The sequence below is a fragment of the Mesoplodon mirus genome (genome assembly GCF_964341445.2).
Source record: "Mesoplodon mirus genome assembly, chromosome: 7".
NCBI lineage: Eukaryota > Metazoa > Chordata > Mammalia > Artiodactyla > Ziphiidae > Mesoplodon > Mesoplodon mirus.
In genome coordinates this window covers 23,164,286-23,191,012 of record NC_138983.1, presented here as the reverse complement: position 1 = coordinate 23,191,012, position 26,727 = coordinate 23,164,286, and the positions used below count along the sequence as shown (strand labels likewise).

The following is a 26,727-nucleotide window of genomic DNA, read 5'->3' as shown; positions in this document are numbered from 1 at the left end:
TGTGTGGGATACAGGTGATTCAGTTTTAATTTTTGGTCAACTACCAAATTTCTATAGTTCACAAAATAATTCATTTAATTTCTTTGACTGTTAGTTTCTTTACTGGTTAAATTTGTTTTAATTGCTCTATGGATTATTTGTTATCAAAAGTCCTATAAGGGATATAAGCATACCTCGATTATTATTACTTCTTCTGTGTTTAAGATTCCTTGAATAAAAAATTCAGATCATAAATTCTCATTAAGATAACTGAGTAAAATATTTTCAAAATATAGGTTATAGGTCCTGTATAGGTCTAAATACAATGACTGTAGTTAGAATTGTATTATAAGCACTTTCCCCTGGCACTTCATTCATATAACTAAAAGAAAACATTAGACATTTTCAATAAACAAAAATAGGGATATAAATTTTATCATTGTTAGCCCGGAGATGGAAACAACCTAAGTGTCCATCATCGGATGAATGGGTAAAGAAGATGTGGCACATATATACAATGGAATATTACTCAGCCATAAAAAGAAATGAAATTGAGCTATTTGTAATGAGGTGGATGGACCTAGAGTCTGTCATACAGAGTGAAGTAAGTCAGAAAGAGAAAGACAAATACTGTATGCTGACACATATATATGGAATTTAAGAAAAAAAATGTCATGAAGAACATAGGGGTAAGACAGGAATAAAGACACAGACCTACTAGAGAATGGACTTGAGGATATGGGGGGGGAAGGGTAAGCTGTGACAAAGTGAAAGAGCGGCATGGACATATATACACTACCAAACGTAAGGTAGATAGCTAGTGGGAAGCAGCCGCATAGCACAGGGAGATCAGCTCGGTGCTTTGTGACCGCCTGGAGGGGTGGGATAGGGAGGGTGGGAGGGAGACGCAAAAGGGAGGGGATATGGGAACATATGTATATGTATAACTGATTAAATTTGTTATAAAGCAAAAAATAAAAAAAAATTAATCATTGTTATGATTCTTTAAAATAGGTTTAAAAATTTGATGCACTTGAATCTGAAAGGCTCTTGTTGAACTAATCAAACAACCTTCTAAGAAAGGATTTCTTGGCAGGAGTAATAATTTTCCCAGAACCCTTTTTGTGGAGGGATTTCAGTGGAGGCTTTTTTAAGGGTAGAACTCTTTTGGGGGTTTGCAGTGCTCTTGCTATCTCCACATGCTCATTGCAATAATATTTGTTGCTTCCTTCTGACAGATGGATGAGTGTGTTTTCTGCCAGATCCATACACTGGGCATGGACCCAATGCCCATCTCCATGAGAGCAATAAATCATGGCAGGTTTGTTGAGCTCAGTTGAATAAAATGGTACCCAAGTGTTGATATCCACATCACAAGTAGGGCAGCATGTAATCCAATAGCCCGTTTCAGACTCATCTTCCTCATCATCTTCATTATAGGTGTCAAATTCATCATCACCATCAAAACTATTTGCTTCTGCACTGAAACAAAATTCTTCTGAGTCTTCAAAGGGAGTGGAGTCCCCTGGGTCTTCTGTTGATGTCTGACTATTGGTGAATGTTTTCTGATCTTCATTCACATCATCTTCAGCACATTTCAACATATAGAAATAGAATGCTTCTGAAACAACCTGTTTATTGTCTCCTGGTATGCCGAGGAAAATAGTTCCATTTCCCATGTTGCTTCCAAACCATATCTTGCTGTGCTTAATATCTGGGGTCCAATCTGGGGTTTCCATCTCACGAATTTCCATCTTGTTGTCCTCGAAAGAGATGATGTTGCAGACCATTCTTTTTTGATTTTCAAGTTGATAGCCACCAATGATAACAAATTCATCATTGCTTATTTGAGTCAGGATTGCACTGGAGACAGAGATTCCTCCTGGCATGACTGTGCAACTCACAGCTGGGCAACCCAGAGGGAGATCAACCCTTATTCTGTATACATTGGCAGGGCGGATGTTATTGGCAAGTGAATGGCCTCCTAAAATATAAATGGTATCATTTCTGGCAATGGAGACGTGAAAAGATAGCCCATCCTGAAGTTCTGGAAGAATGTATGACGTAGAGCACCCAAATTCAAAATCCACCAAGAAAACATGGGGCAGGCAGTCAGCTACACTGTTCCATTTTTCTGTGGTTCTTTGGGCGGAAGGTATGTATGACCGTCCTCCAAAGAGAACACCCACACTTTTTCCGCGACTATACACCACATCAATGGAATGACCATACCTGCCTTCAGGAACATCTCCTACCAAGTCTTTCTCTGTGCAGCGAAAAGTAACTTTTTTGTTGTTCTTGCAAACAACAGACATGATATAAATCTTATCTGAAAGCTCATTGTTTGGTGTTTTTCCTCCATGGATGATGTACTGTTGCTTTTCAGACTCTAAGTTGCCTTTGAATGTGCAAGTGGCTGGGTAACGAAGAGGAGGAAGGTAGCAGGAATCCTTAGAGAAAACTGCTGGCTTCAGTTTGAGATGGTTATGCTTTACATCAAAATGGAAAACCCCAGTGGGGCAGGACCTTTTGGGCCAGCCTTTTTGGCCAAAAAAGAAAACTTGCCCATCAAAATTCATTAATGAGAAGCCTGGTTGAATTAAGGCTATGTTATTACCGACTGTTACCATTTGTAGTGACATATTTTCTGATCGTGGATAGATCTTTTACCTGAAAGAATTACAAAATTTTTTTTTGCCTTAATACATCCCTTCATATAAAATCACTGTGTTTAGATCCCCTCACACGTAAGAAGCATGTTAAGAAAAGAGCTGTCCCACAAGCTCGTAGTGGCCTGAATTCGCAAAATAGCAAAAATTCAAGCAGCTAGGTAAGCAAAGAGAAACAGAACCTTCCAGCTCAATACCATTCAGGAAGCTGGGACCTGTTTTAGACATGGACTAGCGTCCCTTAGACTTCTGGGAATTGTAGTCCTTTTCCCTTAAAGATTCACCGCTTGTCAGCAGAAAGAACTACATTTCCCAGGAACGCGTTCTCTATGGGATGTGTGGCTACGATAGTTTGTCTCTGTGGCTCCGCGAGAGGAGTCTGTGAATAAAGACGCCGAAAATGCGAAGTGACTAGATGGGAGCCAAGACGTAAAACTAGCGAAGGAGAGGTGAGAATGGCTGACGCAGACCTAACATCCGGGTTACGGGAAAGCTGCGGCACCGGGAGCGGCGTCAGGCGACCCCCGCCCGAGTGTTGTTGGAGCCTCTCCTGGGGACTCTTATTAACAGGTGACCCAGTAGGAAGCAGGGCTGCTTGTGGCCAGAGCGGGGTTGCCTGGAAACCGCAGCCCGAAGAGACTCCCGGCCCAGGTGTCCTCACAGACTTCTTTGGAGCTTTGGAGCTCGACTCAAAATTGCACCCCCGGGCCTCCTTAGGTTAATGGGGCGGGGGTTTGACGGGGGCACAGAGAAGAAAAAGTTATGACTGTTTTGCGGAACCGAAAGATTAGTCTCTGAATACCAGGAGTGCAGGGGAGAATTTACCTGATAATGTTTTTTTTTTTTTTTTTTTTTTTTTACCACTCCTGTATTTAGTCATGGAAATACAGTAATGAGACTTTAGCGGGCACCACGCCAAAGGCCATTTGTTTTCTCAGCTGCTCTTGCTCCGGTTTTTAGAGTTCTTTTAGGGATGCAGAGAAGTTTCCTAAACACCTCTCCTTCTCCTTTCCTCCCCCCGCCCCCACTCCTCCCTCTTTTTGGATAAGAAAATAGAGTTAGTGGCTGTTACTTCAGATCTCTCTTTCCAGCCCCAGAACCTTGGAAGTAATTAGTAATTCTGTTGTAAGCAGGCATTAAGCAAAGAGGTGCCAGAATTATTCAGAATGTAATATTTGTATGATTTTTTTAAAACAGGTATTTACTAGATGGAGTAAGCTTGATAAATTTTAATTTTTAAAAAATTATTACTTACCTTGGAGAGATGTCAGGAGCCTTAATGGGAAATGCACGTCCTGTTTGCGGAGTGAGGTCCTAGGCACTAAAGATTAAGGGAAACAAAATAGCACAGATTCCTTGACTTTTAAGAGTAAATTGTTAATATGCTTCAAAAACAGTATAGAACAGTGTCTAAGAGTATGGACTCTGAAGGCTGACTGGCTGGATTCAAATCCTGGCTCTGTCACTTACTGTGTGACCTTGGGCAAGTAATTTAACCTCTTTGTGTCTCAGTTTCCTCATCTGTAAAATGAAATAATAATTTTACCTACCTTACAGGTTGATGTAAGTTGTGATTAGTAAGTTAATACATGCAAAGCACTTAGGACAGGGCTTTGTACACTGTAGGTCATAGCTGTGACGATTATGCTTGAACTTATAAAAAGTAAGGTTGTTAATGCAGTTACCTGCCAGTCATGGCAGATGATGTTTATAATGTTGGAGATGATTAGAAGGGCTTTAGGATCTGGGAATCTGGTTAGTGGGTGTAGACTGATAATTTTTTAGACTAGTGAGAATTGGATAAACATATACACCAGAGGAGTTGGTGGTAGGTTCAGTTTAAATAACAGGAAATATTTCATTCTTCTTGTTACCCTTTCTCTGACCCCTCATTAAATATGCAGACTCTGAAGTTGGAATGTCTGAGTCCATATTTGGGCTCTAAAAGTTATTTGCTGTGTAACTATCTTGGGCAAGTTTTTTGTCTCTTTTCTTTTTTTATCTGCAAAATGGGGATAATATTAGTACCTATTCATTGAGTTATTTTTGAAAATAAATGGGATGACACATGTAAATCACATAGCACATATGTTATCATATATGCTGGCACATAATAAGTATTGAATAAATGTTAATTGATGCTGTAATTTATTTTTATTCCCCCTGCAAAGGTTCTTTGGACTGTGTGGAGTTTATGGTCAGTCTAATGAGATCTTGGTAGGGCTGTTTGCCTTGAAGATCAGGTGTAATTAATTGCTAATTATTCTCTTCTACTTATGTTTAGCTTACTTGGGAGACTCCTCAAGGTGTGATATTTTAATAATCATCTTGTGGGTTATTAAACCAAGTGAGGAACTGGTGAATGAGAAGGATTATTACTAAGGTTATGAAAGCAAGCCTTTTTCTTCCTCAGACCATGGTGGTTTGTAGGTTCAGCAACTTGCCTTGCTTATGAAATAACCTGGGCAACTGTTTTATTTACTCGTGGCCTATCCAGGTATACATGAGAGAAGGCATCTGTGCAACTAAGAAAATGCTCTCCATAGGAACTGAAAGGAAGTACTGTTGGCACTCAATTTAGTAAAGGAAAACCATACGTGATTACACTCAGCATGATGTGTGATGATTTTTAGAGTTGCTTACGTTTGGGCTGAGGGAGCACCAAAGCCTGCTTGTTGTAAACACCTGTGAAGACCATTATTGGGATAGAAAGCAAGCTTTACAGAGGTAATGGGTCCCAGATCCCAAGGGGTGACCATACAACAAGAACACTTGCTTTTAAATGGAAAATTAAAAGTAAAATGTTTTCATTGTAGCCTATTGGCTTCATTTTAAAGTTCATAGGGATTTTGGCTTCTCATAAGTGAAAACACAGTTATTGTAGATTAAACAAATACTTTCTTGGGCAAGACATAAGGAATACTACCTCTTTTTGTAGCTTATTTTGGGTCCCCAAAGATTTCTGACCTGTTCTCCCTTTGGTGCCCTGCTGTTTGGCTCACCTCATAATTTCAGGGCCCTAAAAATAGTGGTAAAGTTGATTACTGTTAGGATGAATTACCTCTTCTTTAACACAGTTCAAGAATCTGTGTATTTAATTTTTAGATTATTCATTTTAAACTATGGCCAGATGACTTATGTATTTAAAGAATGAACAAGAACATTGAAAGTGTTTTCACATTATTTTGCCATACTTGTTTAGTTTTTGCAATTTTGCTTTACTAACTTAAATATGTCTTCACAGGAATAGACTATAGTATATTTTCCATGGTTTTACTATGACTCTATTCATCCCATCTTGGTTTTTAAATGAGTTTTTAAAAGGTGACACTAGAACTAAAATAATCTACTGAAGTGATTTTCTTTAAATAGGCCAGACAAACACAGGCAGATTTTGAAAAAAAAAGACACTGTTCTTTGACTGAAAGAAGTTTCAAAGTCAACACATTAATAAAGATTCTTTTTAAAGGTCAGAAATATAGGACCAATAAATTTATACAAGTCTCCCAACTCCATGCTAACATTCCTCAGCAGGGAGATTTTCATTTATTCACTGTGAAGCTAGGGCATAGTTGAGAATCAAAAGAGGACTAATGATGTAAGGTCTGGGTTTGTAGTTTCCTGTGTCTGAACTGACACTTTTTTCCTTCCAAAGGAAGCTACTGTACTCGGAAGCATTAAATCTTGCTGATCAGTGTTGCCCGTTTTCCTGATTGCTCCAAAATAGCAGGTAACCTCGTGTAACTGCAGTCTTTTAGTGTACGAATTAACACTATCTTGCACGGTTAATCAGGTTTGAGGCATACAGTGTTTGATTTTTTTGCTGGCAGTAAAACCAGGATTAGGTCTTCCTTCTGACACTTATACCAGAGAAGCATTTATGCACTAAGATTAAAATTTCAACACTGATGCCACAGGAATAAAATCCTTGCAGCAGCCTGAGACCAGAAAGCCCCTCTCTTTCTAAATTCTACATCATCCCTTCCCCATCTGGACACCCAGTCCACCTGGAACTAACATACTGCTGAAGGGGGGCATCTTTCCCTTAAAGTTGAACGTAGGCTCCCATATTTTAGCTCTGGTAGAAATGAAGTTATTGGACCTACCTGAAGGCCAGGGGCGCTGCTCACCCCTCTCTGAATCTTTGCCGCTAAACCAGGTATTAAATGTCAGCGCTTGGGGAAGATTCACTGACTGCTCACTCTGACCGTGGCCTGCAGAGGATGACGGTAAAGAGAGTATGTATGTGTGCGTACAGATGTTCCAGTGAACAATGATCTAACGGGAGTAACTGACTGTGACCTTTTTTTTTTCTTTAGATGGTTAAGGGAGATATCCAACCAGGGTGTACCCTCAAGATTTAACTGTTTCCTTACTGGTGAACAATGGAAACATAATCTACTATTATCTGTAAAGACCAAAAAAAAACCACAAAAAACTGGTAAAATCCTGATTTATTAAAAACATTTTAGAATGTTTAATATGTTTATTAAATGTTTATTATTTAAACATTTAATAAACAATATGTTTATATAATTAATAAACAATAACAATGTTTATTATTTAAACATTAATATTTAATGTTTAAATAATTAACATGATTTTAAAATACTATATGATTCAAATGGGAAATTATTTTTACTAAAGCAGAGACTACTAATACGAATGTCAGTTATTTTGACTGTGAATTGCTCCTCAGTGGTCTCATTTTCTTTAATGCAAGGCTCAGAAGGAGTTCTGATTATGGGAGGCCTACCACCAACTTTGTATCAGGGAACTGCTGTGTAATATTGTATAGTAGAATGATTAAGAAAATGGGCTTTAGAGTCAAGCTGACCTGGTTTTCTCTGCCAGCTTTGCCATTTTCCAGGTGGAGTCATCTTAATCCTTAAGCCTCTTTTTCCCCACCTCTGAAATGGGGATAGAAATATTTACATCAAAAGATTGTTGCAAAAAGACTAAATGAGATAATGTCTTTGAAGTGCTCAGCCAAGGAAAATATTCCACAGCGGTCTTAAAAATGGGGAGTAGCCTCCCCATTCCCACTCCAAAGTTTCATAATCAAAGGAAGAGTAAACCAAAGGGTTGAGAACAGATGAAAAAGCTGACTTATTTTTTTTAAATAGACCTAAGTTTTTAGAGCAGTTTTAGGTTCGCAGTAAAATTGTGTGGAAGGTACAGAGAGTTCCCATGTACCTCGTGCCCCCCACTCACTCATAGCCTCCCTCATTACCAACATCTCCCACCAGAGGTACATTTGTTACAATCGATGAACCTACATTGACACATTATTATCACCCAAAGTTACATTAATATTCACTCTTGGCGTTGTACATTCGATGGGTTTGGACAAATGTATAATGGCATGTATCTACTATTATAGTGTCATGCAGAATAATTTCACTGCCCTAAAAATTTTCTGTGCTCCACCTATTTGTTGCTCCCTCCCCTCAATCCATGGTAACCCCTGATCTTTTTACTGTTTCCTTAGTTTTGCATACTCCAGAATGTCATATAGTTTTCAGACTGGCTTCTTTCACTTAGTAATATACATTTAAGTTTCCTCCTAGTCTTTTTATGACTTGATAGCTCATTTCTTTTTAGTTCTGAATAATATTCCATTGTCTGGATATTCCACAGTTTGTCTATTGTATTTTCCTACTGAAGGGCATCTTGGTTGCTTTCAGGTTTTGGCAATTATGAATAAAGCTGCTGTAAACATCCATGTGCAGGTTTTTGTGTGGACATAAGTTTTCAACTCCTTTGGGTAAATACCAAGGAGCACTATTGATAATTCATATGGTAAGAGTATGTTTAGTTGTGTTAGAAACCTCCAAACTGTCTTCCAAAGTGGCCGTATGATTTTGCATAACCACGACCGATGAATGAGAGTTCATGTTGCTATACATCCTAGCCAGCAGTTGGTGTTGTCAGTGTTCTGGATTTTGGCCATTCTAATAGGTGTGTAGTAGTTATCTTGTTTTAATTTTCATTTTCCTAATGACATATGATGTGGAGCATCTTTTCATTTGCTTATCTGTCATCTCTGTGTCTTCTTTAATGAGGTGTCTAGTAAGGCGTTTGGTCCATTTTTTTAATCAAGTTGTTTGTCTTCTTATTATTGTATTTTAAGAGTTCTATGTATATTTTGGATAACGGTTCTTTACCAGATGTGTCTTTTGCAAGTATTCTCTGCTATCATGTGGCTTTTCTTTTCATTCTCTTGTCAGTGTCTTTTGTTATTTTATTTTTTTATAGTTTTATTTATTTATTTATTCAGCTGCGTTGGGTCTTCATTGCTCTGCACGGGCTTTCTCTAGTTGCGGTGAGCGGGGGCTACTCTGTTGTAGCGGGCTTCTCTTTGTGGTGGTTTCTCTTGTTGTGGAGCACGGTCTCTAGGCGCTCAGGCTTCAGTAGTTGCAGCACACAGCCTCAGTAGTTGCAGCACGCGGGCCCTAGAGCTCACAGGCTTCAGTAGTTGTGGCATGTGGGCTTCAGTAGTTGTGGCTCATGGGCTCTAGAGCACAGGCTCAGGAGTTGTGGTGCACGGGCTTAGTTGCTCTGTGGCATGTGGGATCTTCCCGGACCAGGGATCGAACCCATGTCCCCTGAATTGGCAGGCAGATTCTTAACCACTGTGCCACCAGGGAAGTCCTGTTAGTGTCTTTTGGAGAGCATAAGTTTTTAATTTTGATGAAGTTCAGCTTATCAATTATTTCCTTCATGGATCATACCTTTATTGTTATGTCTAATAAGTCATTGCCATACCCAAGGTCATCTAGGTTTTCTTCTACGTTATCTTCTAGGAGTTTTATAATTTTTGTTGTTAACATTTAGGTCTGTGATCCACACTGAGTTAATTCTTGCGAAGGGTATAAAGTCTGTGTCTAGATTTCTATTTTTGCATGTGGATGTCCAGTTGTTCCAGAACCCTTTGTTGAAAAGACTGTCTTTGCTCCATTGTATTGCCTTTGCTCCTTGGTCAAAGATCAGTTAGCTATACTTATGTGGGTCTGTTTCTGGGTTCTCTATTCTGTTCCATTGATCTATTTGTATATTCTTTCACCGATACCACACTGTCTTGATTACTGTAGCTGACCTAATTTTAAACAATTCATTAAAAACAGCTACATCAAGAGAAATGTATACCATTTATTAAGCCCATTTCCTGACCATAAAAATTTTCATTTCTTTGCACTCTAATTTTTATCCAAATGTATACATATTTTTACTTAGTTATGATAAGAATGTATTTAAATTTTGTTTTATCTCTTTAATGTAACATTATTTCATAGATACTATGAAATGTATATTTTATTTCCAAAATTTTTAATAGTTGCCTGAAATTCCATTAAGTAAATATATCTGACCATTCAGTATTGTTGGTCATTTAATCAGGTTCTATGTGGCTTAGATGATAGAATGCAGGGATCAGAGGTAGACAGATTTGGAGTTGGGTCTTAGTTCTGCCACTTACTAGCTGAATGGCCTTTTTGACCTTCAATTTCATTATCTCTAGGACAGGGATGATACCTGCCTTACTGGGAGGATTAATGGATATAAACAGTCTGTTATAAAGAGTGTACTCAGTAGATCTTGTGTAATGATGATGGTGCCATAAATATATTTGTGTAAGTGAAGATTTTCATTTTTTGCCAAATTTTAGGATATATTTTCAGGGTTGACTTTTAAAAAACTGACAAGTAGCTCAGTTGTTTGGCTGATTCTTGTCATTTGGAATGTTGGCCCATGCCTTAAAAAAGTGTCATCATCTCTTCTGTTACTTCCATGATGATTTTTTTTTCTTTGTCTGCAAAAGAGTATTGGGTTATTTCTCTAACCTATTTATGGTGTTGTATAATGATTATGGCATTTGAAACTCCAGCATCAGTGACAGCTCTCATAAAATTGACATATTGGTTATCTCCACAGTAAATATAAAGTAAGAAATGCAACCTAGAAACCAGGGGTAGGTTTAGGTAAGTGTTTTAGCCTTTGCATTCTACTAACACCAGAAAACAGGCAGTTTTTTGCTAAATGGGTTAGTTGTCTCCTAAAGAGGCTGGAAATTAGCAACATATTTGGAAATGGATTTTTAAACCCTGAGCCCTTGCCACACATTAAGAGAGCATTAGACTCGCAATGATCTCCTTCAGAGCCCCCAGTCTACCAGAGTCCTCAGCATAGAAACTAAATGTGAAGTCATGAACAATATTTATTGAGTATCCACTATGTATAGAGTCATGCGGAGAATTAGGAAAAAAAAATCACAGACTCAGCTCTTGCCCTTAAGGAACATGCATGATAGTAGGATGAAGCAACTTTTTGATCATGGATAAACATGTTTTACATTCTTCCTATGCTCACCCTTTCTTAAAAGTGTTCTTAAAAGTTCACCAAGAAATCACAATTATAGGGGCAGAGTCAAATTCCTACCGAAATATATGGATTTCTCGCGCCTTAAATCCAAAGACAGTGGACAATTAAAGAATACAAGTCAGTGTCATTACGGAGTAGAATAATTTTTATTCCACAGAGGAGATAAAAAACTTAGTAATAGGATATACTGACTTAGTAATTGAATGAAAAAGAAGCATAATTGGAGAAAAATAGAACGTCAGAGATGGAAGACAACTTTAAGTCCAGTCCCCTTATACCTACATTCAAACTGCTTAAGGCCAGAAAAGTTAAATAACTTGAAAGGGTAGCATAGCTGCAGGGGTGTGTGTCCATGGTGGGTTGAAGTGGGCAGGGGAGGAGCACAGTTTTGTGAACTCATGACAGTGTTTCTTAAGAAATGCAGTGACCTCTCAAGCATTTCCATCCCCATCTTACAAATGGAGAAAAAACTTAAATGACATTGTTGCTCAATGGGTTAGCAAGTGTTTGAAATGAGGTCAGTGGCAGCTTTTCATAGCATTCAAATAGGCATAGACAATTTTTATTTTTTTAATAAGTGGCTGATTTTTCAGGAAACAATATAAATAGTGTGGGAAAGGGAGATGTTTGGCTTGTTGAATGAATCCTATGATAGAAGCCACAACTGAAACTAGCCAAGAGGGGAAAAGAGGAAGGAAAAGAAAACGTATAGGAGGAAGCAATCTACAGTTAGTGTGATGGATTGTCAAGAGAAGAATGTGACAAGTGACTTGTCATTTTTTATTTAAAGTAATGAATTAAATACAGCCACCTGACCAGAATGTTCCATGAATTAAGGTGGACACTTAGTTGTAAGATAAAATGGAACAAAATTTCAGAGGTGTTTAACAATGTTGTACTAGAAAGAAAATGCACTTAAAAATTTTATTCTTAGAGAAGGAGGGAATTTGTGTATGTTAATTTCTACCTTTGAGTACAGAAACCATGATGGCAAAAAGAAATTGTTTTTATGTTGGTGTGTGTGTATGTTATGTGGTGTACATCAAAGCAAAATTGGAAATAAAATGCTGAAAGAAATTGGAAGCTAGGGAAGCACTATATTACTTCTTAAGGCCCATTTATTATTCCACGGTCATAGGAATTTAGAATCAAAAATAGCTGAGAAATATATTTTAAAATATTATTTCTTTTAAGAGAATGTCAAATGAAAAGGTCAGTTTTATTTGCAAGATCTGGCATTTCAAAACACTTGGGAATGAATTCCTAAAAGCAGAGTTGATTTAGTTTGGTTGGTCCACACCTGCTCCTAAGTAACTGTGCAGGTGTTGCTTTAAAGCAGGCTTTCTGGTTTTGTGAAAGTGCTGTGCACGGTGCATGTGGCCGACAGGCTCCGGAGCTGGAGAAAAAGGGATGATTTTAATTAAGGGTAGATGCCTTTGTGCCACAGTAGTTATGCAGTACAGATAAAATGAGCAATAATGGGACATTGCGTCCCATGGGAAGGTGGGATTACAATTGAGCTAATAAATCTTTTATGATTGAAATCTTATTGCATGATTATAGAGCTCTAAAGTTAACTTAGAAACTCTACTGCCTTATGGATTCACAGCTTTATCAGGGGCCTTGAAAAAATGTTCACGGAAAAACTCACTGTTATTGTCTGTAACTCACTGAGGTAGTTGATCACGTTTCTGAGACTAGATCAGCTTTGAATAAGGTTGAAATATGTGTATTGTACATTTTTCTTGATAAAATGTACTAGTCTAGAGGTCAGTTAATATGCTTGTAGGAGTTTTGTTTGGGGGGTGAAGGTAGGGTATTGACTTGTGATTACACATGACTCTTAAATTTTTCAAAAAAGCAAATTAAGAAACAAAAAATGGTAGTGAAAAGGTATCTTTCTGCTTTCAAAAACAATGGATTTTCTGAAATTTGTCTTATCGGTATATCCTTCAGCTTCCATGTCCACAGGTAATTTGCTTTTTAAAAAAACAGTAGGGGGTGAGCAGGGAGAGGCAGTTCTGAATGCTTAACTGTTTGCATTTTTGTTTAATGGAATTAATAACTGTGTAGTTGAAAACAGTCTAATAGTTGACCTGCCTCAGTGAGTCAATGTAGACGTTTCTGGATTGACTTAAACAGCTTGGAGGAAGAGTATAGTTTGGGGAAATAAAATTGATTTTATACAATCTGCTGATGAACAACAGGGCTTAATGAATGATAGCCTCAAGAAACCCCACTGCAGTAACTTGGATGGATGATCAGGAAAGGGGGGAAGCAAATTTTTCAAGAAGAAAGTTTCTGCTTAAACATGTAATTTTATAGATCAGTATTATTCCCATCCTCCAGAGCTTTCTGCAACACGCCTGAGTTCCAACATTTCTTGGTAAACTTTTACTGGGTGTCTTCTCTTTCTCTTTTCCTTAAGGTGAGATCATTTGTCAAGGAAAAAGTAAAACAAAGACATGCGTACTTCTGAGACCTCTGCACAGATGACAATACACAACTCTGTCTTCTAAAGCTTTGTAATCAACATTCAGCCCTAAGCCTCTCCTGCCTCCCACAAATGCTTTCCATAATATTCACTGCTGAGGCTTGTACCTAGGGGAGTTTATATGGAAGTCCAGAGGCTTATACGGTCAACTTTTTCAGTGATAATGGAGAATTCCATGCTTTTTAACGTATTAGAAAAGGCTTGTTGGGAGAAGCTTATAAATTGGAATGCTGTGTATTCTTAGATGCTAGAATGTATGTCTTTATCTCATCCTGATAAACTGTAAAGGAGTTTAGATCCTTTTCTGTTTTGTAAGGTGTTTTGTATTTATGCCTTCCTCTTTTCCTTTGTTTTCTTGTTCCTACTGGTAGATGTCTAAAACAATGGTATATATGCATATGTGTCTGTGTGTGTGTGTGCTTTGTCTCAAGATGTTTTGTATGTTATTGAGGTATAGAATGTGGTTGTAGTCAGATGCATGGATACATCCAACCAGGGTGAGATTGCTGCTTTTTGTTTAAGTTCCTGATGACTTCATGTATGCCTTAAAAATCATAATCAAGAGCATCTCGTTACTGTTTATGATACGAGAACCACATAATACTGCTCATCAATAGAGTCATTAGTTGACAAAAACCTCACTTACTGTTTCTTTTCCAGATTCCTTTATTTGTACTCTGTGATTGGACTAGATGACCTTTAGGTTTCTCTCAACTCTGAGAATCTTTGGCAATTTCTGTCATTGGATTTCGTACTCCTTAATATGATTTAAACGACATAAAAAATATTACAGGATGCAAAATAGTTGTTGTTCAGTCAAGGCAGAAGCCATCAGTTCACACCAGGTCTCTTCTATCATGTCAATAGATCTGTACCCTTACAGTGTAATTTGGTCTTTTGAGATTTGTCCATTTTCCAAAGTATAAAAGGAGACCTAGCCTTTGAAGTATCAAGGTTCATGGTTTCATTCCTCAGGCTAGGTGAATTCTTTTTAAAATATCCCATTTTACGTTTCATACAGCAGGAGCTTCTTATTGAGAAGAACTATGAGAATTTGAGAATGTGGGCTTTGATAGCCCCTGCACAACTCTTTAAAAATGTGTTGTTCTTTATTACTTTCAAGAATCAGTGGTAAACCTCACAATTTAAAAAAACACAAACAAACCTTTTTGCAGACATACACCTTTCTGTGCTGTTAGAAAGCAGGTTACGTGCTTTGAGAGGACACTAGCTCAGGGTGACTTGTTTCTTAAGGCTTATCACTCTCGTCTCTGACAGTTGTGTTTTGTTTAGCTAAGTCTCATGAAGCAGGGATCTGAAGATAAGCATCAAAGATATGCTACAGCAATGGTGATAATTCCACATACCAAATTTTATAATAATGTCTGTAAAGGAGCAGGTACCCTTTACAGGGACCTTCCTGGGACAGACACCCGCCTCCCCACCCCATGTCTGCCTGCCTCTTGTTTGTAAAAAGGCTCTAATCTCCTAGATATTCCCTGAGTTCCAAAGAGCAGATTCAAACAGCTACTAACTAGGGAAGTGAGGGAATGTACAAACAAAGGAAGAGCAAGCCCAATTTAATTTTTTTCATGATTGTTATCTTAAACCAATGCCTTGATTTATGACCCCAAACTGTGGAGATAATGTCCTGTGGGTTCAACCAGCTGGCCCCAAGTGGACCTGAACTTGATGACACGGGAGGATCAATTAAAAACTGAAACTCCTAAACCATCAGGGAGGCTCTGAGTACATAATACAATGTTGCAACCATTGCTTTTGCCCTCTCCTAGAAAAAGTTACAAAAGACAGACCATCCCTGCTATTCCATAGCAATGGAATGAAGGGTTGACAGTGGGGAATTACAGCCATGGCATCAGCTCCTGAATAAAGCAACTTTTCCATTTTCACCAACACTTGTCTCTCAAGTATTGGTCTTTCCAGCAGTGAGCCGTCAAACTTGGGTTCAGTACCAGCCTCATCTAGTTACATGTCCTTTCAGAGAGCAGGTGACACTAACTGGCTTGAGTGGTCGTTAGTTTCGTTATTTGTTAGTAAGAAAGGGGACTCCAGGAAGGTTATGTGACTTTCTTGCTAGCTCCCAGTGACTCAGTAAGAAGAGAGCCGTGTTCCTAAGGAAGCTTGTGGTCTCCCTGTGAAGTTCAGTAGTTGAAGCAGAGCAATACATCCTCCCAGTGGTTCTGCTGGGTGCTGTGACTGTGAAAGTGTTACTTCTGATTTACCAGTGGGTGTTGTTATACCTTTAGTTACCATCACAATATGCTCTGTGTCTTTTATGTGGCGCTTTAAGCCTTAAAACACCAAATCAAAACAAAGAATCCTGTTGTCCAAGCATGTGTGTTTCTCTCTCTTCTTTTTTCTCTTTTAGAAAAGTACTTTATGGTAAAAACACAAACTAATGTGAGTGGTAACTCAAAAAGCATTGCTTCCTTCTAGAAAACCACTAGGATTTACATAAACCACTTGACTGTCTGGTAAATGATCTGCTCTGTCAGTCTCTGGGGACTTTTTTTTTTTTTTTTTCTTCGGTATGTGGGCCTCGCGCTGTTGTGGCCTCTCCCGTTGCGGAGCACAGGCTCTGGACGTGCAGGCTCAACGGCCATGGCTCACGGGCCCAGCCGCTCTGCGGCATGTGGGATCTTCCCGGACCGGGGCACGAACCCGTGTCCCCTGCATCGGCAGGCGGGCTCTCAACCATTGCGCCACCAGGGAAGCCCTCTGGGGACTTTTAACATGAGGTTATTTTTATTTTTATAGATAAGGAAAGTTCTAAATTTGAAGGTGGGTATCTGTTAAACTCTCTAAACAATGACAGCTTGTAAAACTGGATTTTCCAAAAGTCTTTAAAAAGTCAGTAAAAACATAACCTCTCCTGTATTCTGGTAACCACATGAATAAAATTAAAGGCATTGAAAGATTTTGAATTTGTGCTGTGTACAGCCTGTTGATTGTTTGCCTTTTAGTAAAACTGAGATGTGTTAAGGCTAAATACTCAAAATACACCAATTTGAGAATTGCAAAGGAAGTTTAAAGGAATTTCTATTATCACCCTTAAAGCATCCACGAGAAGGCATTTACAGCAATATAAAATACAACCTGGCTGCTTCTGTTTGATATTTTGCCTGTAGAAGTAGATTACCTGAGAAGCCTTGAGAAAGAGATCGATATAATACAGTGTTGGAATCTTGCTGGGATGCACTTCTGGAAGAGCAGACGTTTTTGTAATTAAGTCCATGTCCTACTGATAGTAAAATAATAGCCACCTTTGAATTTATCATTATTTATTATCTAGCAACTGCAAGCATAATATATTAAACTATGGGTTGCTGAAGCCTGGCAGTATTATAGGTAAATTTGCATACACTGTAACTGGTGCTTTTTCCTATATCTAATTTTCAGGTACAAATAGCTTGAAACAGTTTCTTTCATTTTGGGTTGGCACATAGCTACACTTTTTATTTTCACTTGGACTTCTACAATACCATGTTTTTTCTAGGGTTGTAATGCATCACGAATTCTCTTGATTGATCTTTGGGTAATATTAGTACCTTCAAAGTCAAAGGGGTCCCAGTCAAAACATGTCTTCCTGTAGACAAAGGACAGAGTACTAAGACTGATCCATTATCATCATCATCATCATGGCTAACATTTCTTGAGGCCCCATGTATATTCATCTAATCCTCATAGCAATCTTGGGAGGTTCTCGTAGCTTTGCAATTCCAGCTTAAAACCCTTGGAGTCAGATGTCTTTCAGAATTCAGAAGTTTTGGGAGTTTAGAAAGGTAATCAGGGCAAATGCCACATATTACAGAAAATCTCCAGTGGGATCAGGAAAGCACCTCAAAAGCAAGCCCATTAGTATTTTTTCAGGGAAGCATATGAATAGTTATACTATTTAAATAGAATAAATAAAAGTCATAAACACTTTCATATTAATTCAGGTCAGGTCCTGCCACTAGGTGACTTTGGGTATCATCTTATGAATACATTTTTGTTTTATTTTTTTCTGAGCTTTTTGGTAAATACCAAATAAATAAAGTTAATAACAGACACCAGATTTTCACTCTTGTTTTGGAAAAATAGAAGAACCATGGTGTCTCTACAGTATCAGAGAACCCCTCCTTTTTATTATCCCTCATGAATTACACTGGGTGCTTAGGCTGTCATTCTGCTTTCTGTAGATAGTCATTTTTCTCAAAGCTGTGTAAGAATCATATTTCACACAGAATGACTGGAATTTAACAAGATGAAATATCACAACTAAAGACAAAGTTCAAACTCCGCAGGGATTGAGGCATTTAGTTAGCGAAGCGGTCAATGAGCTGACAATGTGAAGGGGCCATTAGCATGTGAACGTGAGCTTCAGGTATACAGCAGGAGTGTAACATTTGGAATGTGAGAGTTAGTCAAATCTCACTGTCTCCAGACGATACCTGGAGCCTTGTCTTCATTTCTGGATGGCATATTTTAAAGGAATGCAGGCAGTGTGAAATCTTTTCCAGGTAGATTGATCAAAAGGGTGAAAGGACCCAAAGCCATGTCATACAAGGTACAGATATAGTGGTTGGGCAGGTTTAGTTGAGTCTTTTGCCAGCTTCTAGCAATATCTGACTACAGTACCTCCTCACATGCGTAATTTTAGCTTAAGACTGATGGACTGCCAGCTCTATGCCACCTCCTGAGCTATGAAAAGACATGGACCCTGCCTTTTACGGGCTCTAAGTCTAATAGAGGGCAGAGAAATGTATACAGCTATTTACAATTCAATGTGATAAGTGGAACGGTAGACACAGTATAGAAAGGCAGTACAGAAATTTGAGCAAATGATTTGCTCTTCCTGTGATGATGGGAGATGGGAAGCTAAAGCTTTCAAAGAGAAACTGAATTCTGAACTGGGTTTTGAAAAAGAAATTAAGTGAATGAAATGAGAAGATTGAGAAAGGACAGTATAGGCTTGTTCAAATATTTGAAAGGATATCACGGATAAAAAGGATTGAAATTATTCAGTCCCATCCAGGGACTCAGGACTAGTTGGGGTAGGGTACAGGGAGACAGATTTAGGCTCCGTCTTAGAAGGAGGCTTTAACAGAGCTGTCCAAAGGCTTCTTTGGAACATTCAGAGTTTCCAGTGTCTGGATGTGTTAAAGCACAGACAGGTCAGCTGTTCGGCAGCAGTAGTACAGTAGTATGGGGGGGTATGTGTGTGTCATGCAACGGTTAGAGAAACATAGTGAAGTACTTAAGGGCATGGGTTCTAGGATCACACTTCTAGAACTGACACTTCTGCCTACTGGCTCTGTGATCTGAGCTAGAATTGTTACGAAGTTAACATAAAAGTGCTCGGAACAACACCTGTTACCTAATAAGTGCTCAAAAGGAACTAATAAATATTAGCCACTATTGTCATTGGAAGGGTGGTTGTTTGACATATTCTTTGAAGTTCACCTTACCTTGAAAGATTTTGGGTTTCTAATTGTGTAACAGTGGGATGATATTCCTGTGAATTAAGAAGATGGAAATGAGGAACTGAAGCAAAAATAAAATTGTGTTAGTTAACAGTTCAGCAGTTGAGATAGGAATAAAACTCTGGTGTCTTGAACTAGGGTTTATTGATCTACTAACTATCTTGATTTGTCCTTTTAGGGCCTTGGAATTCTTCTACCTACACATCTGGAGTATTTTTAGGAGAGGCTGGTACTGCACAACTCTCTGTAGCTCATGTTTTTCTTTGTCTTACAGAGAATGTGGCTTCATGAATAGGAATGCCTGCCAGGTACCAGAATTGGAGGTGATGGATGAAGATCGGCATATTGAAGAAGTCTTGGATAAGTTTGTTAATTGTCACGAGCAAACATATGAAGAATTTCTGAGCACTTTCGCTCATCTTTCAAAAGGTAAAATGGAGAAGTAAACTTTCTATAGCAGTTGAGACAATGAATTTTATTATAGTTTTAGGTCTTTGCTGTCTTTTTCAGAAAGACTATTGAATGAGCATTCATTCATTCTATCTCTTTGATCAGGTAATTCTCATCAGGGCATTTGCAACTGATGCATGTAAATACTAACGTTTTTATCCAGTCAAGAGTTGTATTACGGAGTCAGAGCCATTGAATTAGAGAACTAAAGAGGACTTGAGAAATCATTTAGTATAATCCCTTCGTTTTATTTTTGAAGAAACACAAGTGCAAAAAAGTGGACGTTTTTAAAAGCATACTGAAAACATTGAAGCAATCTAGCATAGTGTAGGGTGTGGAGTTACACTGCACACTTTTGGATTCTGCCATAGCCACTTTCTGCTTTGGGGGGAGGTCACTGAGTAAAGAGGGGATAATAATAGTACCTTAAAGGTTGCTGAAGGTTATTTGAGATAATCCACGTAAAACTGTTGGCATAGTGGCTAGCACGTACGTGCTTAGTGACGGCTAGGTATTAGTATTATTATTGTTGTTGTGATGATGATGATGCTATGTTTTCTGTAGAATGGAAACAACCTTTTAGACCTGAGTGATAACGAAAACCCTAAAGGCCAAAGGGTGCTGTGTGTTTCTCGTGATGTGTTTGCTTGCCTCATGCAGTATTGTTGTTTTATTGAGCCAACAGTTAAAAGTTGGAAATTTTCGGGGCTTCCCTGGTGGTGCAGTGGTTGCGAGTCCGCCTGCCGATGCAGGGGACACGGGTTCGTGCCCCGGTCCGGGAAGATCCCACATGCCGCGGAGCGGCCATGGCCGCTGAGCCTGCGTGTCTGGAGCCTGTGCTCCGCAATGGGAGAGGCCACAACAGTGAGAGGTCCATGTACCGCAAAAAAAAAAAAAAAGTTGGAAATTTTACATAAAGATCTTGATTTGCTTTTTTCTTCTGATTAAGTGAGAAGGTCGGTTACCTCTTATTTCCCCGATGGCAATATCAGCTGGAGTTCAGGAGCCCTTGCCATGTGACCTCCCTCATTTGACACACTCTCGGGCTCTCACACACTTGAAAAACCTGTGTATACCCTGCCTGCTTCCTTCACTTAAGTGGCTCCTGTAGGCATTGAGTTCTTGTTCTCAACCTTGGTCCTTTCTGGGTCATGGGATCCACATTCGGGAGACTGTTGACTCAGCTCGTAAGTGGAGTCCAATGTGCATCTGGTCATGACAATCTCAGGATACCTGACTTCATGATTTGAAGTCTTAGTTCACGTGTCCTTAAGAAATGTAAAAGAAGGGTAGTTATAATGAAGAAAAGGAAAAGTGATTCCAACCTGATTCTTTTATTGTGCCAGGTAGTGGGAATATCATTATCTATTTTGTTTACATTTAAGGGAAACAGAGAATTTAGGAAATTCTTGTTAACTTGGGCTGTGAATGATCTATTTTGGCATGATATGTGGATCAAATTAATCTTGATAATGGCCAAATCATCTTTTGGTCTATGCACATGGATTTAGGAAGATCTTGCTTTCTCTGAGCCTAATGAGTTAGTTCCATGTTTTCCAGAGCCAAACATGGCAGTATGAATGGCTGGGGTAGGGTGTGGAAGCAAGGGTAAAACTGGCAGAATTAATGCATTTTGGTATGCCAGTGGCATTTTGATAATCCAAATTATTTTGGAAATTTATTCGTAAGGCTGACTTTATTTTTGTACTCTGAAAGACTAAGAACTTCTTGCAAGGACTTGGATGTTCTAAGGAGGTTATGCTGTTTTTGTTTTTGGGATAAGTGGTCTGTTCTTTTTTCAAATTTCTGTATGCTCATTCCATGCCAAGAGAAACTGTTGCAGATGTGGTGACTTCATTTTGAGTTCAGTTTTAGGCCCCAAACTGAGCTGAAATAAATGATGACACAAGTCATATAAACTGCAGCTCCAAGCACACTAGTTTTTTCCCTTTGAAAATGTCCCTAGGCGCCAGTTCACATTATAAACTAATGACCTGAAAAAATTCCTCCTACAGCAAAGATTTGTGAGTGGAAAAATATGTCTTACATCAGTAAGTGTCCTTTTTTTCCCCCCAGAAACATTTAGATACCTTCTGAAAAACCAAATAGTACTTAGGGTCAGGCCTAAGAGTTGAATGATAGTCAGCAGAATTGATCAGTCAGTGTGTTCTGTTTGATGGAAGATATGAAAGCTGTTTCTTCAAAGTTTTCTCCTTCTTTCCAGCCCTTCATTTGTCTTAGTGTATTTGGTTGTTTTGCTGATATGAAGTGGAATCTTTTCTGTGTTAAACTGGCTATCACCACATATACTTATGTACATTTCTTTAGTAAGTTTAGTATCTCAAGTACATTACCATTTCCACTGACTGTTCTCTTTATTTATTTATTTGTTTGTTTGTTTGTTTGTTATTTTTTTTTTGCGGTACTCGGGCCTCTCAGTGCTGTGGCGTCTCCCATTGCGGAGCACAGGCTCCGGATGCGCAGGCTCAGCGGCCATGGCTCACGGGCCCAGCCACTCTGCGGCATGTGGGATCCTCCCAGACTGGGGCACGAACCCGTGCCTCCTGCATCGGCAGGCGGACTCTCAACCACTGCGCCACCAGGGAAGCCCCTATTTATTTTTATAATAGTTATATGCCAGAATGTTTATGGGATTCATTTTCTTTCCAAGAGTGTTAAAGGGGTCAGTTATCCTATTAAAAATATTTCCCTGGAAAAAATTAAACTTATTGAAGAAATTCACATTACTCCTTCAGATGCTTGGAAAACAGTTGGACACTGTTAATATTGTACCATGACTGTAACTGTAGTACATTTATGTTGACCATGTTTTGTAGTTTTTTTAAAAAGCAGCTCTGGTTTTAATAATCACAGTGCATAGTTGATGATAACTCCAGTGTTTTGTCAAAATGTTTAAAGAGACATATTACTTATTAGTTTTAAGCAGACATTTATAATTGAATTCTCAATTAGTGTCATCAGTTCAAGAAAGTAAGACCGAGTTTAAGATTTGTATTAGAAAATCAGCATGCAGATTTTGGTTTTGTTCATTATCGGTGAAGACATTATATTTTTGACATTATTGTGGATAATGATAAGAGGCTGACTTTCAGTCTTTGGTATTTCAGTTTCTTTGTGAATATAATTAATTTATACTAGACTATTTGTCTAAAGGAAAAAATGCTTCTTCCTCCTTATCTGTTATGTTTCCATCTTTCTTTAGGTTACAAAAACACAGGTATAAATAATTATACTTGATTTTCTATTAATGCATTCATTCATTTATTCATTCAGTAATCCTCTGTGTCTTGTTATGATCTGAGTTTCTTGTTTTAGATGCTAGGGATTCAAAAACAATTAAGATATAGTTTGTGTTCTCAAGCACTCATAGTCTCACACACACACATACACACACGTACACATACACACACACATACACACACACCATTATTGTTACGATTTTGTGCTTCAGGTTAAATGATTAATTTCCATTAAGGTTGCCAATTTTAACAACTTCAGCTTGAAATGCTTTGGAAATTGAAATGAATCTACTGTGATTTTATGGTTAACTCTTAAATAGGACTTTGTATTTCATTCTCTCATTTCATTCTTAAAATACCTAGGATCCAGATTCCCTAGAATCCAGATTTACCAGTTTCTGTATTACCCCATAATAATAGCTTTTTACTCAACTGCCATATTTGTCTACTTTAACCTATTTTCTTATGTCAAGGTCAAAGATCTTGTTTTTGATTTTGATGTGTAATTTTGTTTCTTGTTTTCTTTATGCCGTTCTCATTTCACTTTCAATACTTTGTGCTTTTAGCATTTTATTGTTCTTTCAACATATATTTGAAAAAAAAAAATCCTGTCATCTCAATCTCCCTTTCTCCCTTCACACTTGTTAATATTTGAATTAAATTCCCCCTTAGGTAGAACATTGTGTGTCTGAATGTTCTGGACAAATGGCTATGCCTGTGGCTTTATAATCTGGTGGTGGTCTAGTCTTTGATTGTCCCAAACTCTTAGTTTCAAAACCTCTAAATAGGTTTCAGTTTTTCTTAGGTTTTAATAATCTTAATAATCATGAGAGAGTTTGACCTTCTCTTATTGATAAGCAGCTAACATTTGTTAAGTACTAGGTATTATGCTTAGCACTTTACCTGGGTCATCTCAATCTTTGTAATTACCTAGTGAATTTCTTTTTTACATTTTAATTTTTCTTTTTTTTTTTTTTGCGGTATGCGGGCCTCTCACTGTTGTGGCCTCTCCCGTTGTGGAGTGCAGGCTCAGCGGCCATGGCTCACAGGCCTAGCCGCTCTGCGGCATGTGGGATCTTCCCGGACCAGGGCACGAACCCGTGTCCCCTGCATCGGCAGGCGGACTCTCAACCACTGTGCCACCAGCGAAGCCCTACATTTTAATTTTTATTATTTTTATTATTCTCAACTTACAGATGAGGAAACCAAGGCTTAAGGTTAAGTAAATTGCTGTTATGGACTAAATTGTGTCCCTTCAAAATTTATCTGTTGCAGCCCTAACCAGTAAGGCAACTGTATTTGGAGACAGAGCCTTTTAAGAGGTAATTAAGATTAAATGAGGTCATAAAGGTGGGGTCCTAATTCAGTATGACTGGTGTCCTCATAAGAAGAGACACCAGGGATGCCTGTCCACAGAGAAAACACCACAGGAGGACACAGCGAGAAGGCAGCTATTTGCAAGCTAAGGTGAGGGGCCTCAGGAGAAACCAGACCTGCCTACACCTTGATCTCAGACTTCTAGCCTCCAGAAGTGTGGGAAAATAAATTTGTGTTGTTTCATCCGCCTAGGCTGTGGTATTTTGTTATGGCAGCCCTAACAGAATTGCCTAATGTCATGTAACTTGTTAGTGATGGCATTGGATTATGGGCCTAGTCATTGTGGCTCCAGAGCCCGTACCCTGAACCATTTTGCTTTTCTGCCTTCCATACAGCATCGGGCAGTTCTCAAGGTCTGGGATTCACAGGCATGTGGATAATGTGAGCCATAGGAATGGATGTGCTACCCTAAAACACTTACACTCTGTACTTCTCCAGAGTGTAAGCTCCATGATGGCTGATTGCTTGGGGGTTTTGTTCACCATTATTATTCTGGTGTCTAAAGCAGTGTTTGGTAATGTAGAATAACTCAATGCTTAATAAATATTTGTTGAATAAATGAAACAAAAAGAAAATAAGAGAATGAAGTATGTCAGAAACACAGATAGGAGGGCCTCAGACCAAACCCTAAAGAACATCCACATTTAATGGCTACGCACAGTAAGAAGAGCCCGCCAAAGGATGCCCCGATGTCATGATGCCCCGAGTTTGGATTTGATATACTAGCTAACTGGGAACCATAGTAGAATCTCAACACACACACACACACACACACACACACACACACACACACACACACACACACACACACACACACACACACACACACACACACACACACACACACACACACACACACACACACACACACACACACACACACACACTGCAAGTGATTTTGAAAAATAGAGGCAAAGAAGGAGAGAAGTAACTAGAGTCAGGGAGACTAGCTTAGCTAGGAGGCTGAGCAGAAATGCATATATGGTTGCAACAGACTCCACTAGGGCCGGGGAGGAGGAAATGGAAAGGAAATAGGGCCGATGCAAGTGAGAGTGACAGTACTTGGTAACAGGTGACTGACAGAGGATTAGGGGAAAGAAACAAAGATGAGTCACAAGTGTTTTGCCTGGAGATCCTGAGGCCCACTGAGGCCAAGTGACTTGTTCAAAGTTCTCACTTCAGGAGCCTTTTATTTTTTCCCTTACTGAGTGTATGTTCTGTCAGGAGCTCAGGATCTTGGGCTGGGACTTGGTTTACACTTCTGGACTGATAAATTTTGAGTTGTCAGTTCAGCCAAAGGAATATCACCACTCACACTTGACAACTTCTGAAAAATGTAATTAAAAATGAAACTGGTGACAGCATATAAAACAGCATGTTTCCGAAGTTGACATATCATTTTGGTCCCCAAAGCTATTTTGAATTTGAACATTAGAAATGCACCTTTAAACTTCCAAAGAGGGAAAAAGAGTCTTTTCCCCATCTGAAGAATGAATTTAAAATCTGCTGTAGAAAAATACCACAGAGAAAAATAGAGAAAACAGCTGGCCCTCTTACCAGTTTCAGAGCAGAAAAGGAATTTCAGTAGAGCATAAAAACAGCTTTCTCTCCTAAAGAAAACACAACAACAAAAAATAATCCTCGCTGTGCAGCCTTTTGCAGTTGTTTTCTGTCGAGTATTAGATAGAGACTAGCGGGCTTAGCATTGTTTTGACACCCTTGCAACTGGCAGATTGCCTGCCAGCGGAAGTTGGAGACGAACTGACCATCTTTATGCTTCCAGGTGGCACTTAAGCCACATTTTCTGTGCTGTTGTTATCAGTCATTTAATTCCCTACTGAATATTGAGCGGTGTTTTTAGTTCACAGGCCATTTGCAGTGTCTTTCTGTTTCCTTTTTTATGTTAGCCACATTAAGAAAAAAAGGCAACTCGGGAAGCACTTTTGCAAACGTGAGTTTAACAGTAAAGTGCATTATTGAAAATAGCACAGCAAGCAGCAGTAAACTTGCTTTAACTTAAGACATAGACCACTGGGATGTTAAATTCAAGAGAAAGTTGTAGAAGGCATCATATGAGGACTTGGTAAGAAAAGCAACTAGGCAATTAAAAAAAAAAAAACCCACCTAATTAACCTGGCATCCCAGGGGAGAGAATAAGGAAGCAGTTATTGATTGATTTTTTTTGGTATTGCTGAAAAGACTAAAAGGAGAAGAAAAAAAGCTCATGGTTTTATATTGATCATACATTTAGTAGCTATCTGTATGTGTTATTTATCACAGCATAACATCAAATATCACATAGAACACTGAAGGAGAAAAAAGTATTGGATGAAGTGAACTACTTTATAGCAGAGTCCTATGGAAGAAGCATCATCAGCTGTTTAACCTGTTCTTTCTCTTTGGGGGACCATCTGCAAACTGTCATTAAGCAATTTTCATTTGTTTCTCTATTTCTTTTGTCATCACTAAATAACTTCACTTAGGGAACAAATTGACAAATTATGAAACACAGAAAACTGCTGGTTCAGTTGCAGAAGGAAATTTCCCCCTCTCAAATTATGATGGATTTTGAGCTGATCAAGCCATTTTGTTTTAGAGATATTACCATAAATCTTCAGCTGCAGTTGTTACAA

The 26,727-nt window shown here is 38.6% G+C and overlaps 2 protein-coding genes across 3 annotated transcripts in view; one reads left to right on the top strand and one right to left on the bottom strand.

The window, feature by feature from the left end:
- Positions 1-1,037: 1,037 nt before the first annotated feature.
- RAG2 (recombination activating 2) lies at positions 1,038-2,621 on the bottom strand (the record flags this gene model as incomplete). The annotated part of the gene is made up of 1 exon (XM_082627780.1): positions 1,038-2,621. The coding sequence occupies one exon, from the start codon at positions 2,619-2,621 to the stop codon at positions 1,038-1,040; it is 1,584 nt and encodes a 527-aa protein (XP_082483906.1).
- A 354-nt stretch (positions 2,622-2,975) lies between these two features.
- IFTAP (intraflagellar transport associated protein) overlaps positions 2,976-26,727 on the top strand; it is a 59,455-nt gene continuing 35,703 nt past the window's right edge. Inside the window, exons 1-2 of one of the 2 annotated variants that reach the window (XM_082629091.1) lie at positions 2,976-3,097; positions 19,282-19,436. In XM_082629091.1, coding sequence (XP_082485217.1) covers positions 19,295-19,436 — 142 coding nt within the window. In that variant the 5' untranslated portion in view covers positions 2,976-3,097; positions 19,282-19,294. The other variant, XM_082629092.1, reaches the window with a different exon arrangement.